This window comes from Tachypleus tridentatus, chromosome 2 (assembly GCF_004210375.1).
Source record: "Tachypleus tridentatus isolate NWPU-2018 chromosome 2, ASM421037v1, whole genome shotgun sequence".
Taxonomy (NCBI): Eukaryota; Metazoa; Arthropoda; class Merostomata; order Xiphosura; family Limulidae; genus Tachypleus; species Tachypleus tridentatus.
The window spans coordinates 47,840,055-47,855,086 of NC_134826.1; the positions used below are offsets into that span (position 1 = coordinate 47,840,055).

The 15,032-nt window shown below is 36.0% G+C and overlaps 1 protein-coding gene across 4 annotated transcripts in view; it reads right to left on the reverse strand.

Annotated features, from left to right (window-relative positions):
* Positions 1-544: 544 nt before the first annotated feature.
* The window catches only part of LOC143243021 (cell adhesion molecule Dscam1-like), a 115,797-nt gene continuing 101,309 nt past the window's right edge, over positions 545-15,032 (reverse strand). For 2 of the 4 annotated variants that reach the window (XM_076486661.1, XM_076486659.1), the window contains 7 exons: positions 10,183-10,368; positions 8,322-8,615; positions 6,338-6,481; positions 5,744-5,932; positions 2,538-2,661; positions 1,432-1,484; positions 545-848 (listed from right to left, as the gene is read on the reverse strand). In XM_076486661.1, the coding sequence (XP_076342776.1) occupies positions 682-848; positions 1,432-1,484; positions 2,538-2,661; positions 5,744-5,932; positions 6,338-6,481; positions 8,322-8,615; positions 10,183-10,368 (1,157 nt within the window). In that variant the 3' untranslated portion in view covers positions 545-681. Of the gene's footprint in view, positions 849-1,431; positions 1,485-2,514; positions 2,662-5,743; positions 5,933-6,337; positions 6,482-8,321; positions 8,616-10,182; positions 10,369-15,032 lie in introns of all 4 variants that reach the window. The other 2 variants (XM_076486667.1, XM_076486668.1) reach the window with 2 other exon arrangements.

Below are 15,032 nucleotides of genomic sequence, written 5' to 3' on the forward strand. Positions count from 1 at the left end.
AGTGTTTTTATAATTAATCTAGCAGTTTGTCACATTTCACAATTGAAGTTAGGCCTAATTATCACTATAAAACTATTTCCATTTGTTTTATCAACGCTTTAATGCCTATATTATTTATAAATTTATCGATTTTGAATAAGATTGTTATGTTGACTTCTGATGTTCTGAAAAACCCTAATATGACGTCTATGTTTGTATGTGTGTGTGTGTAAACTGTTGTTTAAAATAAAACAACGAAAAAGATTTAGTTTTTAACAAAAATTTATTAAAATCACAAATATCTGAATTATGAGGTAAGAAATTTATCAAAGAAACACCGATTGCGAAAATGACTTTTTTTCGGGGTGGGGGAAGATATTTATAGTTAATACAAGATAAAATAGACAAAAAGAAGAAACAATTTTGTCACTGGTAGTGTCATATGCATGTGTTACGTGCAACAATCAGTGACAAATGTTTTAGAATTCAAGACAGCGCTAAAGGGTTGGACGGGAATACTACTAATACATGAATATTTATACACAAGCACATCTTTAATTCTGGTTTTCATTATTATTTTTAAATTAGGGACAGAATTATTAACTATTACAATATATCTATTTTAAAGACTACTTATATATCACATAATTTCCATCATTTGATTTCTTTTAATAAAATCAAAACCTGTATATAGCAAATATTTTACGATGCAGGCCCACATGACAGTGAAAAGTCCCTTGACATTGTAACACACTCCCTATTTTGTTTATTTGTGGCGCCATCTGTTGCCTGATTCACGCTGTACAGACCTTCACAGTTTATATATTTTGTTGCCTTTGAACATTTCCTTTCATATGTCAGTAACTTTGCTGGGAAAAGCGAGAGTTGTAAAAAAAAACAAAAAAAACAGCCATTAATATTTTGAATGACTCTTGTACGAAAGACATAAATACGTAATAAAGTTAAATTAATAGCACTGCGTTAACATATAAACGTAAACTCTTTAGCATGTTTTCCAAACAAAAATAGAATATATTCATTGTTCCAAAAGCCACGAATGACAGACAGTACTTGATAAATTTTACATAAAAAATATATTTAGATTTTTTGAAATCAGTATTGTATTTAAAATTATTCATTACATAATAATCACTGGTGATACGAACATATTTGACATTTTAATACTTTTTAGAATAAATAAACAGGCAAAAACAATTACTTGTGCGTTTTTTAAATGTCTAAATCATATAAATTTTAGCTTATCTTGCACTATTTTCTTTTCTATATATTATCACCTGTAGATGACGATTGAAACTATGACTTTATAATATTTTGACTTACGTGCTTTCGAATACGAAGATAACTGTTTGTAATCTTAAATAAGTTGAAAAGAGTGGACTTACAGGTTGAACTGAATTGACTAAGTTAACAGAATTGTGGTCAGTGACTTACCAGGAGTTTGCTGAAGATCTACGACAAGTCCTTCCCACATTTCGGCGGTCGCCCTGAAAGGCGTAAGTTGTCTTAGAACAAATGTTTGTCGGCGAGACATAAAAGCAAAATTTGTGTACTAAAATTACAGGATGAAATAAAAATGTAAGCAGTACTAAGGACTTCGTATGATATTTTGTGAACACTGTAATTATGAACATTCAACGCCATTTTTTATATATTAAGGACCACTTAATATTGTCGAATAGATAGTGTCTACTTTACACATTGAAAACTTTTAATAATACAGTTTGATTTTAAAACATTTATTCGTTAACAGAAGACGTGTGTTCGCCCCGTAGTGCAGCTCTGAATTTCCAGAGCTAGCCAATTGTGGGGTGCGTTACATGGCTAACAATCAGCCTTAGGGCGCTGTTGACTGGCTTCCTTATTTCTCGTCACTAGTTAGAATTTAAGGTTAGAAGCAGACATATTTTAGTAGCTTTGCGAGAAATGTTAAATACAAACGAGGGATGGGAACATAGAAACATCGGTAAATGTTGACATTAATTAGTAAAAACTAGTTTTTGAAGAATATTTACCGGCATTTTATTCAAGAAATATTCGTCTTTGAATATGTATTTTCTAACACACATACCAAAAATCTAGAAATGAAATAGACATTGCGAAATATGCTGCTAAGGCTTTTTTCCTTATTACAACCGATAAGAAACATAAAATAAATAGATTAAAGTGGAACGTGTTTTCCAGGAAAACATTAGGTATAATATAAATGCCATATAATTTTCTAACAGGATTGAAATTTGTTTGTCTATAAACGATAAAGATTGTTCCGAATAAAGTGTAATTAGATAGCCAAGTACCTTATTTATACTTTAAACTTTTAGTCGATTTTAGTCGAAGAATACATAGTTTACCAGCCCTTAAAGAGAAAGGTTAAAAACAAATGTAGACAGCAAAACGTTTTGTTTCTCTCTCAAATGGATCGTAGTTATATGTGTATTTTCTAATGAATTCGAAGGTTTATTAATTATACAATTTTAAAATATTAGAGAAAACAATATAACAGATTGCTCTTCAGACCAACGTGAAATAGAACGTCGTACTGAGCCGCGGGTTCAGGAAAAGATCTGTGGTATTGGTTGCCAAACGTCTGGAGATCACGAACTGTACCCTGGGAACTTTCAGTGTCTGACTCACATCCGGGTAGCCGAAAGGTGGCGTAAGGTGCTGGATCGCATCCGTAACAAAAGCAGAAAAAACAATAAAAAAACATCAGTTGTTAAACTCGTTTTCTCATTTTTTCCTATAATGTACAAAGTTTATTCAGGTTTAAGTCACATATAATATGAAACTCAACCCAAGTAACATCCGCCTATAACTTTACTTTTCTTTGGCTGTTTTTAAATGTATTGAATTGAAGTAAACCGTCGTTTGCAAATGAAACATTTACTGTTAATAATAATATGAAAATTTCTTTATTTAGTAGTCAACAAATAGTCTGATAGTAAACAAAAATCAAAATAATATTTATGAAGAATTAATCAGTCGGCTTCGTTTGTTTCCTTCAAAGTCCTCTCCTCTAATTCCTGCCCCAGGGGTACAGCGGCATGTCTGTAAACTTACAACACTAGAAACCGGGTATCGATACCCACAGTGAGCAGAGCACAGAGAGCCCATTGTGTAAGTTTGTACTTAACGTCGAACAAACAATCAATCACAATGTGTGATATCTGTGTGAAGCCTTTTTTCTTTATAATTGTAATTACAGTACATAAAACAAGGATATGAGTGAAGGGGGTGCTCTCTGGTGGTCTTAGGTTCGGAACGCCATGACCAAACACGCTCGCTTTTTTTTTCTTTAAAAGCCACGGGGTCGTTATTATGTTACGATCAATTCTACGATTCGTATATATGTTACTAGTTGTTACAAGGCATGCTAGTTGTTAACTCGCTGGTGGCTCAATGGTAAGGTTGAGGGCTTATAAAGCTAAAAATGGGGGTAAAATACTTGTGATGAATGGCCTGGCCTGGTCTTTGGTTAGGGCGCTCGGTTAACAACCTGAAGGTTGTAGGTTCGATCCTCGTTACTGAATATGTTCGACCTTTCACCTATCGGAGCGTCAGTGTGTCAGTCAATTCTGCTATCTGTTGGTAACAGAGTAGCCCACGAGTTGATAGTGTTCACAATTAGGGACGGCTAGGGCAGATAGCCCTCAAACAGCTTTGCGCGAAATTTAAAACAAATTAAAACGTGGATATACAACTGAATCAACACTCTGTTGTGACAAATGAGAACTATTCTAATGGAAGTGTTGTGATGCACTCTGTGTTCATCACAATAAAGGGGAGTATTTATATACGAAGTATTTGTTTGTTATGAATTTTGCGCAAAGTTACACGAGAGTTATCTGCGCTAGTCGTCCCTAAGTTAGCAGTGTAAAACTAGAGGGAAGGCAGCTAGACATCATCACCCACCGCCAACTCTGAGAGAACGACCATGTTTGGTGTGGCGGGTATTCGAACCAGCGACCCTTAGATTACGAGTCGAATGCCCTTACCACCTGGCCATGTCGGTCCATCTATGCCAGAAGCAAAAGGAGAAAATGCTATTGAAGGAAAGTAATGCCCTCTGGTGTAAGCAACCATATTCAATAATTTAAAAGATTTAACTCTAAGAGAACATTTTTTGAACTATACAGAGGGTTAATATGAAGAGATATCTTACGGATTTTCATTTTTTTTCAATCAGTTGACCTCTAGAAACAATAATAAAACCAATTTGCACGAGACATCTGTCAGAAACTGGTTGAGGTCATGCCTTGTAGAACGGCAGTAGCTAAACTGACGAACCCTTTGTAACTCCAGTACTAAATACAGTGTTAGACACACAGTAATCAGGCTCACTGAGAGGGCAAAATGCCGGTGTATTTTCCCGGTAGCCCATTTTCTACCGGGCTCCCCCGGGGAGTGCAGAAGAGAGTGGTAAAAATTGTGTACTTTATGTATCATATCAGTAGAGAACGTTAGAGTAAACATTAACCGTATCTCAATCACATATAAGGTACGTGAAATCATTAAAAAAGAAATGATTCGTAAGAAGTCACATAATAAATCTTCCACAGGATCCATGATGGCTTTCGACGACCCTGAAAACAATTATAAGTCAGAACTCAATACTTGTGTTAACTAATTTAAAGGTGTTTGGTGGGTTTTTCTTTAACACTATAAAATATTACAATATCATTGATTGCCCAAGAAAATCTAAGACAACGTTCAAAGTGGCTGATGTTATTTCTCAGTTCCATGGCGATTTTAGACTGTATTGCAAAGACAAATACATGTTTTCGTTTGTTTGTTTGGTTTAATAGACACGAGAGGGTTCTCGTATTATCAAAGATTTAAAAACTGATAATTTCGTTTTGAGCTTACTTACTATCTGCTGTGTCCGTTACGGGAATCGAACCCCGGGTTTTAGCGTCGTAAGTCCGTAGACATGCGACACAACAGACGCAACAGTATTTTTACAGCGACTAACTACTTTGAAATATATCGTGTATTGCCATGGAAACGAGAATTTGGAACAATATTCAAGGATCAGATTTGGGCCATATGAGCAGAGCTGGAGAAATATCTCTCGTCATTAGAAGCCTAATCTAGAAACTCTAAATCTATATAGTTCAGCATCACGGTAACTTGGCCACGGTGTTCATTAACAATCTTCCTCATTCGACCAGAGTATCATCTAGTTCTGGAGTCCGCCACTAGGGTATTTTGTATTAGCCAAAACATTTTATACTCGGGTTGCTGATTCCTGACAGAAACCCTAAAGCACGAGGTTCGGCGATGTGGATTCTGGCACCCTAACCGCCTGGCCCTCGTTAAAGATTTTACTGTCACGCTCAATCTGAAATGATGGTTACATTTACTCAGTTTCTACACGTTCAGTATCTTCAGAAGATGTCTGGCATGGCCAGGTGGTTAAGGCACTCGACTCGTAATCTGAGGGTTGCGGGTTCGAATCTCCGTCACACCAAACATGTTCGCCCTTTCAGCCGTGGGGAAGTTATAATGTGACGGTCAATCCCACTATTCGTGGGTAAAAGAGTAGCCCAAGAGTTTGCGGTGGGTGGTGATGACTAGCTGCTTTCCCTCTAGTCTTACACTGCAAAATTAGGGTCGGGTAGCGTAAACAGCCCTAGTGTAGCTTTGCGCGAAATTCAAAGCAAACAAACAAAACCTACAGAAGACAGTTGGTCTTCCTATTCTCAAATAATTAACTTAGCTCCAACCATCTAACTTAAGTAGCTACCATTACAATTGTCTTGTTCCTCTGACAGGGGCAGAATATGGTCACGTTCCAAAGTTGGGTCAGTGCACACTGGTCTCTGAACTTTCGAGGCCCGCTGATACGTTGCCATTTCCCGGAACTGGACTTGTTCCTGTATCTTCTTTTGATTCACGTCTGGACCTCCAGGTCTATTTCTTTCATACAGTTCATCTATGGAATAAAATGTATCCAACATCGTAAAGATAACAGATTTAATTGTACCATAAGTGAACAGATGTAATTAAACCTCTTCTACGACACATTTTGCCGACGACAGCGAAACAAGATACGAAAACACCGACATATTTCTTCGTGCGTACAACATGTAATTACTAGACCAAACATGTACCAGTCATGCCCATTTTCTCTCTCTCCTTCCTTCTGGGTTTAAAACAAACGCAGAAATCTGTAATTTATCTATACATAACTCTGTTGTGAACCTACTAATATGTTTTGTTTACGTACGAAAATTGCCACTTCCGTCAAAATTGTTTTTTAATATCAAAGATATATTAATTTTTCAAGATTACACCACGAAATCCACAGTATAATCTACAGGAACCTCTGAACACCCACCTGACTGTCGTCGTTTAACGCAGACACAAATGGACACGCCCAAGACGACTGTTAAGGCAATAGCAGCTGCAACAACAGGAATAATAATATTCAACTCTTCCCAGGGTCGCTGGTAGCCTCCAAAAGCTACTGGAGATATCGTGGCTTTTTATAAAAGTGACAAAAAAAAAAAGGACCAGTTGAAAAATCATCACTCATGTGTTACTATAAATTATTTTCTGCGTATTATTAACGAAATATTTTACGTAGCTAAATTCGAGGGCTTGTAAATATTAACACTGACTAATCTGATGCATAACAGTGAGGTCTTCTTTGCCACCTAGGCCCGGTATGGCCAGGTGGTTAAGGCACTCGACTCGTAATCTGAGGATCGCGGGTTTGAATCCCCGTCGCACTGAACATGCTCGCCCTTTCAGCCGAGGGGGCATTATAACGTGACGGTCAATCCCACTATTCGTTGGTAAAAAAGTAGCCAAAGAGTTGTCGGTGGGCAGTGATGACTAGCTGCCTTCCCTCTAGTCTTATATTGCTAAATTAGGAATGGGTAGTGCAGATAGTCCTCGAGTAGCTGTGCGCAAAATTAAAACAAACCAAACCAAATCTTTGCCATCTATGTTACAAGTGTCTAATGTGTATTCTAAACGAAAACAAGGTATTGCATGGCGGGATGTTCTCCGCTGGTACAGCGGTAAGTTTTCGGATTTACAACTCTAAAATCAGGGGTTCGATTCCCCCTCGCTGGATATAACAGATAGCCCGATGTGGCTTAGCTATAAGAAACACACACACATGGCGAGATATTAGCAAACTGATATCAGTGTATTTGAATATAAAAAAAAAAAATCAGAACGTTAACCATTTCTAGCTTTGAATTTAGCTTAGCATTCAAAGTTCTATAACTAAGTATAGACATTTTAAAATTTTGAAACAAAACTTGGGAAGTTCTACAACTAAGTAAGACAGAAGGTTTGCTTATTTTTTTAAATTTCTCACAATGTCAAAAGAGGACTATCTGCTCTAGCCGTCCCTAATTTATACTAACAGAAAGACAGCTAGCCATCATCACATACTTCCAATTCCTGGGATACTCATTTACCAACAAATAGTGGAATTGACCGTTATATTATAATGATCCCACGGCTGAAAGGGCTTGCATGTTTGGTATGAGAGGAATTTGAACCCGCGAACCATGCCGAGTCAGAGACAAGGTAAACATTTCAAACCAGAGATTGAGAACTAGGATGAATAAGAAGAGACAAGGAATATTTCGAAGCAAAGATTGTTACTCAACGTAAGTCAACAGAAAACTCTTCAAAGATATACGTATCCAAATCAGAGCTTTAAAACTAATATTAAAAAATAAATATTCTAAGAGAAGTCTAAAGATAATAAGAGCAAAGGTTTGATAGTAAGTTCAACAACGAACACATCACGGCAAATGAACTGAATCTTTGGTTTATCAAGTTTTGTAAGAAAAGACAAGTTTGCTTTTGTTTACAACCGTACAAGAACTATAACTATCATGCATGTTTAGTATTCCATTCTTTATAGTGCACAGAGTGCGGACAACCTGTTACTGTGTAGCTTTGCGCTTAGAAACACCAAAACCACACGTTTTGTTTCATGTACCGCACTACAACACATATTTATATAAAGTATGCCATAAAATGGCGTCTTAAATCGGTCTTGATTTTCTTTCTTAAGTACAAAGATACACGCGAGGGTGGTGATGCTAATAGGAAAGATCTGGATCTGAAGTGCAATTATTCGTACTTATATTTAAAATTAATACCATACTATAATATTCTACGTTAGGCTTAACTTTAAAAACAGCCGCAATTACTTCCAGTTTGGATTGCTGGTTAGAAAAAAAAATGAAAGTGAGTTATCTATACAATGTTAAACCAATAAATAGTTTTGTAAAAGCTGATTATTGAAAATCAAAGTTTGCAAGCAAGGATTTAAAAAAAAATCGTTTCCATACCTCCATCTAGGGTCAAAGTTGAAACGCTGTATTCTTTCACTGTAGAGCCAGCACTGTTGTGGGCTGTTATACGTAAATTGTACCACGTGCTTGGCGACAAGTCCTGGATTATTACGTGGTCGTGATGGTTTCCAAGATCAGAGACCGCCACTTGCCAGTCAGTAGTATAGAAACGTTTGTATCGAATAACAAATGATTTAACTGTACAACCTCCATTATTCCAGGTGTTCATATGTAAAGTTATGAAAGTGGAATTGAAAGTAATGAAGGCTTCACGAGAGGGCGCTTTAGGAGCTATAAAGAAAAAAGTACAAAATTAAACCAGCTAGACTAATGGGTAAGTCAATTGATATAATTCTGTTCTCTCTAACATGATTTACCCGTTAGTTCACACTGTGTAACTGTTGTATCAAAGCCAAATTAGTTATTTTTATTGAAATCAAGAAAATTATACATTCAAATAAAAGTTTTGTGACAGTTTATAAAGAGGAAAAATATTTTTGATGAGAGGATTGCTAATTTTTAAAACGGAGAAAAATTGTTGAAAAAGACAATAAATAAAGTACGTGTTATCTGGAATTTCTTGAAAGCAGAGGAAATTGAAGTGAAAATTAAAAGCATTATATTTGTGTTTGATTACAATCTCTTACACGGTTCACTAATGTTAACACTGCTCTCTTGTTTTGTTATTTTAGTGACTGTATCCGTGTTTTGTCTAAATACAGTCTTTTCACACTTCTCACTACCGTTCTTCACATTCACACATGTTCTGGTTACCTGGGTTACCATGGAGTAACCGCTGTTACTAGAATGTCACATTAGCAACATTAGAACTGGTTACCTGGGTTACCATGGAATAGTCCCTGTTACTAGAATGTCACATTAGCAACATTAAGACTTGTTACCTGGGTTACCATGGAATAGTCCCTGTTACTAGAATGTCACATTAGCAACATTAAGACTGGTTACCTGGGTTACCATGGAATAGTCTCTGTTACAAGAATGTCACACTGGCGACATTGAGAGATGAACGTAAGTGTAGCTGAAATCGTAGAAATATTTCTATAGGTCCTAAAGATAATGCAAGTATCAGAGGTCTAGAATGCATTATCCAATATCTGTTTAAAGTATATCCTTTCTTACTTGGTAACATTCTAAAAAAATGAAATATTTTCGAAGCTCAATTTTAATATCTTTAAAAGTGCTACACTAATTTAACTGGGAAAGATATATATATATGATTCATACACATTTAATTGGCGTGGCTATCGGGAGAAATGTTCTAAACAGTTTTTCCTTTTTCGTTATTGGAAGACAAGGTTTATTGTAATAGATCATTAATTTATCAAAACACGCTACTGAGGGGTTGTGGGTTTTATGGGAACGAATCACTTGTTGTATCGCTATTTTACTAAGCAGATGTTGAAGGTTATTAGTCACCAGTGAGGTATTTTAATGTGTATTTTAATTCTACACATTAAAACTTTCAGTAAAGGATTACGTGTCTAATAATAAAGATTTTATTATTTCCATTCAGGTCTGACGCTATAACACGAATCTTTACTCTTTCACTTCTGTTTCCCAGACATTTTTTTCAGCGACTTCATCATGCTACATTTCGAAAATGTATAACACAGATATTGTTACTTATAAATGTATTTTTAAAGACGTTACTGTACAGTATTCAGGCCCAAATAGTTTCACAATGGTATGAAATAATTATGATCGTATCAGATAATCCATTCTGTTACTTCATGGGATCTGTTTATAGAAAATGCGCATTATGTGCTGCCATCTAGTGAGACAAACTAACACTTAAATGAATTAACCATGGAGGTGATGTAATTTGGGTATGTCTTACCTTCTCCTTTAGTACGAACAGACAAAACGTTGCTAGGGTCACCTTCATTTCCATTGCCAATAGCAATGAGCTGAAGCAAATATTTCGTGCCACAACTCAGTTTTTCTAAAGAAAATGTGGTAACGGAAAGCGAGACCTTTTCATTTTCCCACTGGCCGAAGTCTCTTTTGTATCGTAGCACGTAGCCTGAAAATCGTATACAAGTTTAATGTAGTTCTAATCCCTACAAAGACTTTTTAAACGTAACTCACTGAGTTCTGCTTAAACAAAACAGGGTGAAAATAAACAGCGAATAATAAACCTTTACTTTAAGTTGATATCCAGTACTGAATACCACAAGAATAGTTATGAGAGAAACAAGATGTTGTTGTTTACTCCATTTTTATTTCTCATCATTTTAAACTCAGTTTTAAACAAAACAGAACAAGGAAAAAATTATCTTTTTTTTTTTCTTCATGGACTTTTCGGTTTGAATCAGCTTATATTTTGATATTTCAGACAAACCTACTCCAGGGCTATCTGAAATAACCATTCCTAAGTTTGGATTGGCAATCTGTATGGAATACAGAAAGTCAGTAACGCCAATCGTTTGCTCTTTTGCCAACGACACATGAAGTTGACCGTTATATCATGGCCCGCCTTGGCTAGGTGGTTGATGAGCTCGACTCCTAATCTGAGAGGCACGGGTTCGAATCCCCGTCGCACCAAACCGTGGGGGGCATTATAATGTCACGGTCAATTCCACTATTCGTTGGTAAAAGAGTTGGCCAAGAGTTGGCAGTGAGTGGTGATGACTAGCTGACTTCCCGCTAGTCTTACACTGCTAAATTAGGGACGGCTAGCGCAGATAACCTTCGTGTAGCTTTGCGCGAAATTCAAAACAAACTAAACCGTTATATCGTAATAACTCCACGTTTGAAAGAGATACGTTGAACGTAATCTAACAAGTATAAACATTCTATTTCCATCGAGAAGCCATCTGACTTTTACTAACGTACGAAAACTTTTAAGTTAAATGTGTTATTGACTATTTTTAAGGTTCAGTCATCGATATTCGTTTATGAAAAGTTAATCTGTATAATTGTCCAAAACTTTTATATTTCATTTAGTATCAGAAATACCTATAAATTCATTCCTCCGGAAAATCATAGGCAGATATTTACATTAAATATGTCGTAACACTGTCACCAATAGCATCTACGAAACATTGGGGCCCGGCATGGCCAAGCGTGTTAAGGCGTGCGACTCGTAGTCTGAGGGTCGCGGGTTCGCATCCCTGTCACGCCAAACATGCTCGCCCTTTCAGCCGTGGGGGCGTTATAATGTGACGATCAATTCCACTATTCGTTGGTAAAATAGTAGCCCAAGAGTTGGCGGTGGGTGGTGATGACTAGCTGCCTTCCCTCTAGTCTTACAGTGCTAAATTAGGGACGGCTAGCACCGTTGGTAACAGAGTAGCCCAAGAGTTGGCGGTGGGTGGTTATGACTAGCTACCGTTCCTTTAGTCTTACACCGCTACATTAGGGACGGTTAAGGCAGATAGCCCTCGTGTAGCTTTGCGCAAATTTCAAAACAAAGTTCTACAAAAAATAATAGCAAAAGAACAGTGTGTGTGTGTGTGTGTGTGTTTTCTTATAGCAAAGCTAAATCGGGCTATCTGCTGAGCCCACCAAGTAGAATCGAACCCCTGATTTTAGCGTTATAAATCCGTAAAGTTACCGCTGTATTAGCGGGGAACAAAAGAACAGTGAGCACATGAAGTGGATAATTATATAATGAGCAATCAGTTATGTCTGTTGTTCAATCTGTTATTGAAGTCTTAAAATTAATATAACTTTATTTTAATATAAAATCTGTCAGAGAATACTTTAGTTAACAAACATTTCGGTATGCCCCTAATTCTTTTCTCCAGGTTAAATCGCCTCATCGGAAATGTGGATATTTGATTCTCTTGAAGACACACTTATAGATTTTCACCTATTTTCTCAATTCATTTTTATTCTTATTGGTTCAGGATGTTTCTATGAAAAATGTTTAATCTAAGTTTGGACAAATAAAATACTTTCCGATATCGAAAACTAAGTTTGTGTTAACAACCGACATTTTGGAAGAGCCGCTGACAATCATTGTATGCGTTATCGACCAGGTGAGAAGAAATTTGGTACCATTAGTATATTACGACAGGTTCTTTCAATAAACGTAAAAAAATACCAAGTTTCCCGTTCTTTTCTTGCTATTCTAAATGTATGTTGTTGTTATTAAACATTTACTAGTTCGTAAATCCAAAAATGTTCGTGTTTAGATTAGCTCTAACAACTGGGTATGTGAAAATGGTTATTGAATTTATTTATAAAGGTTTCTTACAAAATCTTAAAGTAGGTTTGCTACTTACCTAATCTCATTCATCGAAATCTATTTATTCGAGTAAAACTTACATGTCTTGTCAATCTGCATATTTATACAAATAAATGTTTAGTTTATAATATAAAACTCGAATGTTGATTTTTTTAGGCTTAATAATTGGAGTTGCTTTTTTGCGATTTCTAATTATTGATATAGATACAAAAGAAAAACCAATTTACTTTAAACGTTCACACAGATTGTTATCACTTTACAGATTTATGTTTACAGTGATCTAAGTATGAAATCTGATTTGTTTTATTTTCGTTACTATTTCGCGAAATTACACTATGAGCAAAGTAGTGTATCCAGATATAAAAAAACAAACATTCTACAGGTAAATAAGGCTTAGCGTCCTTAAGTGTTGTTGGATGTTTTAATTAAATAAAGGATACATATTGTACCATCTTCAAAAACGTTTCAAACAAACTATAAATTTAAATCTTAAAATGTTTATCCAAAGTTATTAAATATTCTGAACATGTGACAGAATACAAAGCTTCGACATTGAATGTTATATCATTATGTGTTGTTACGGTTTTTAAAAAATCGAAGCCGTTTCGTTTCGTCCATAAAGAGATAAAAGTCCAACAGAAATTGTTACAAAACATCTGTCGTTATGTTTTGATGCAATGAACTATTTGCTCTCTGTTAATCACGGAGAACCGAGCCCCATATTTTAACAGTGTAAATCTATGAACTTGTCGCTGTCTCACTGAAGGACACAATAGATGACACTCACCAGCAGACACTAAAAACCATGAATCATGAAAAGCAACACAAACCAAATGCATTCTGCTCACACTTCAAGGCTACTAATGTACTTAACCGGCATAGCTTTGTATTTATGCTGTCGGAGTTTATTTTGTAGAATAAAACAAGATGGACCAAATCATAAAGTGTGAAATAAAAATGTGTTACAGTAAATAACTAACATAATTTCCAAAATAGAAATCGAGAGAAGAGAAATTACAGAGCTATATACCAAACAGCATAGTGATACAACACTAATTTTTACTTTTTCTTGTTCCTGGGCAGACAGTGTTATTTCCCAATCGCTTATGGCTAAAGTAAATAGAAAAAAACTATTTTTCTCTACAAACTTTGCTTTTGTGACCTGGGTAATGAAATTTTAAAATTTACCCATTTTCCAGAACATTCCAGGTGGATTCAATGCTGAGTAGCTGATAGAGAATTTTCTCGAACTTTTAGAATGTTGTAGAACTTACAAAAATTTTCAAGAACCTTTTAAAATTTTCTAGAACTTCCTAGAGTAATATATATACAGGGGCTCACCATTCACCACTTCAATTTATTTGTAGCTGCCTAAGTGAACACATATACTTGTCTGATTTTATCAGGAATGGCATCAAAAAGCTGCAAGCATTCTGCTATGTATGTGGCCAATTTATCAAGACAAGAGCGAAAAACTACTCTGTAACAGCATTTGCTAAAATGTGTGAAGACTATAAGGCATGTTTCGGCAAACCCTAGATAAACTCTAGAAGGTAAGACGGATAAATTGTGCTTGCTTGAATAACAAGATTTTACATTATACAAATTGTAGAACTTTCAAAATTTAAATAGCTTTTGGTGCACCTCAAAGAGGAATACAACAGTGTCAAGACCTTGCTAGAAGTCTAGAAGTATGATGAGTATGGTTGGGAGGTTATCAGAGACTTCCCTGTTATCTTGGCCTTTGGGACAGCAGGGACACCGCGGCACACTACAACAGGAAACACTGGCCACAATGGACTGAGTTCTCTGTGGGGAGGCACAATATCAAGTGTGAGCTACTGGTGGACCTCCACAAGGTATTGTTTCCACCATTGCACATAAAATTGAGACTTATGAAACAATTTGTCATAGCTCTTGATATGGAGCCTGCAGCCTTCAAGTACCTTCCAAACTTCTTCCCTAAGCTGTCTGAGACAAAGGTTAAAGCTAGTGTCTTCGTTGGACCACAAACAAAGAAGATTCTGGAGTGCACAGAATTCCCCAAGAAGCTCAATAGAAAGAGAAAAAAAGCTTGGGGCAGCTTTGTCACAATGGTTTGTGGCTTCTTGGGAAATTCCAAGGCCAAATATTATGTGGAACTGGTTGAGACTATGGTGAAGAACTACGGTAAAATGGGCTGCAGGATGTCCCTGAAAGTCCATATCCTTGACGCTCATCTTGATAAATTCAAGAAGAACATTGGATCATACTCAGAGGAGCAAGGCGAGCGCTTCCACCAAGATATATTGGACATTGAACGCCGCTACGAAGGAGCGTATAACGAAAACATGATAGAAGACTATATTTGTGGACTGATATGTGAAAATGATTTACATTACAGTCGCAAATCTCGAAAAACTACTCACTTCTAGACTTTTTTGTATAACTTTAGTATAAATACATGTAAATATTGATTCATATGTTGTTTTATCAGACCTTATGTAAATGAAAAT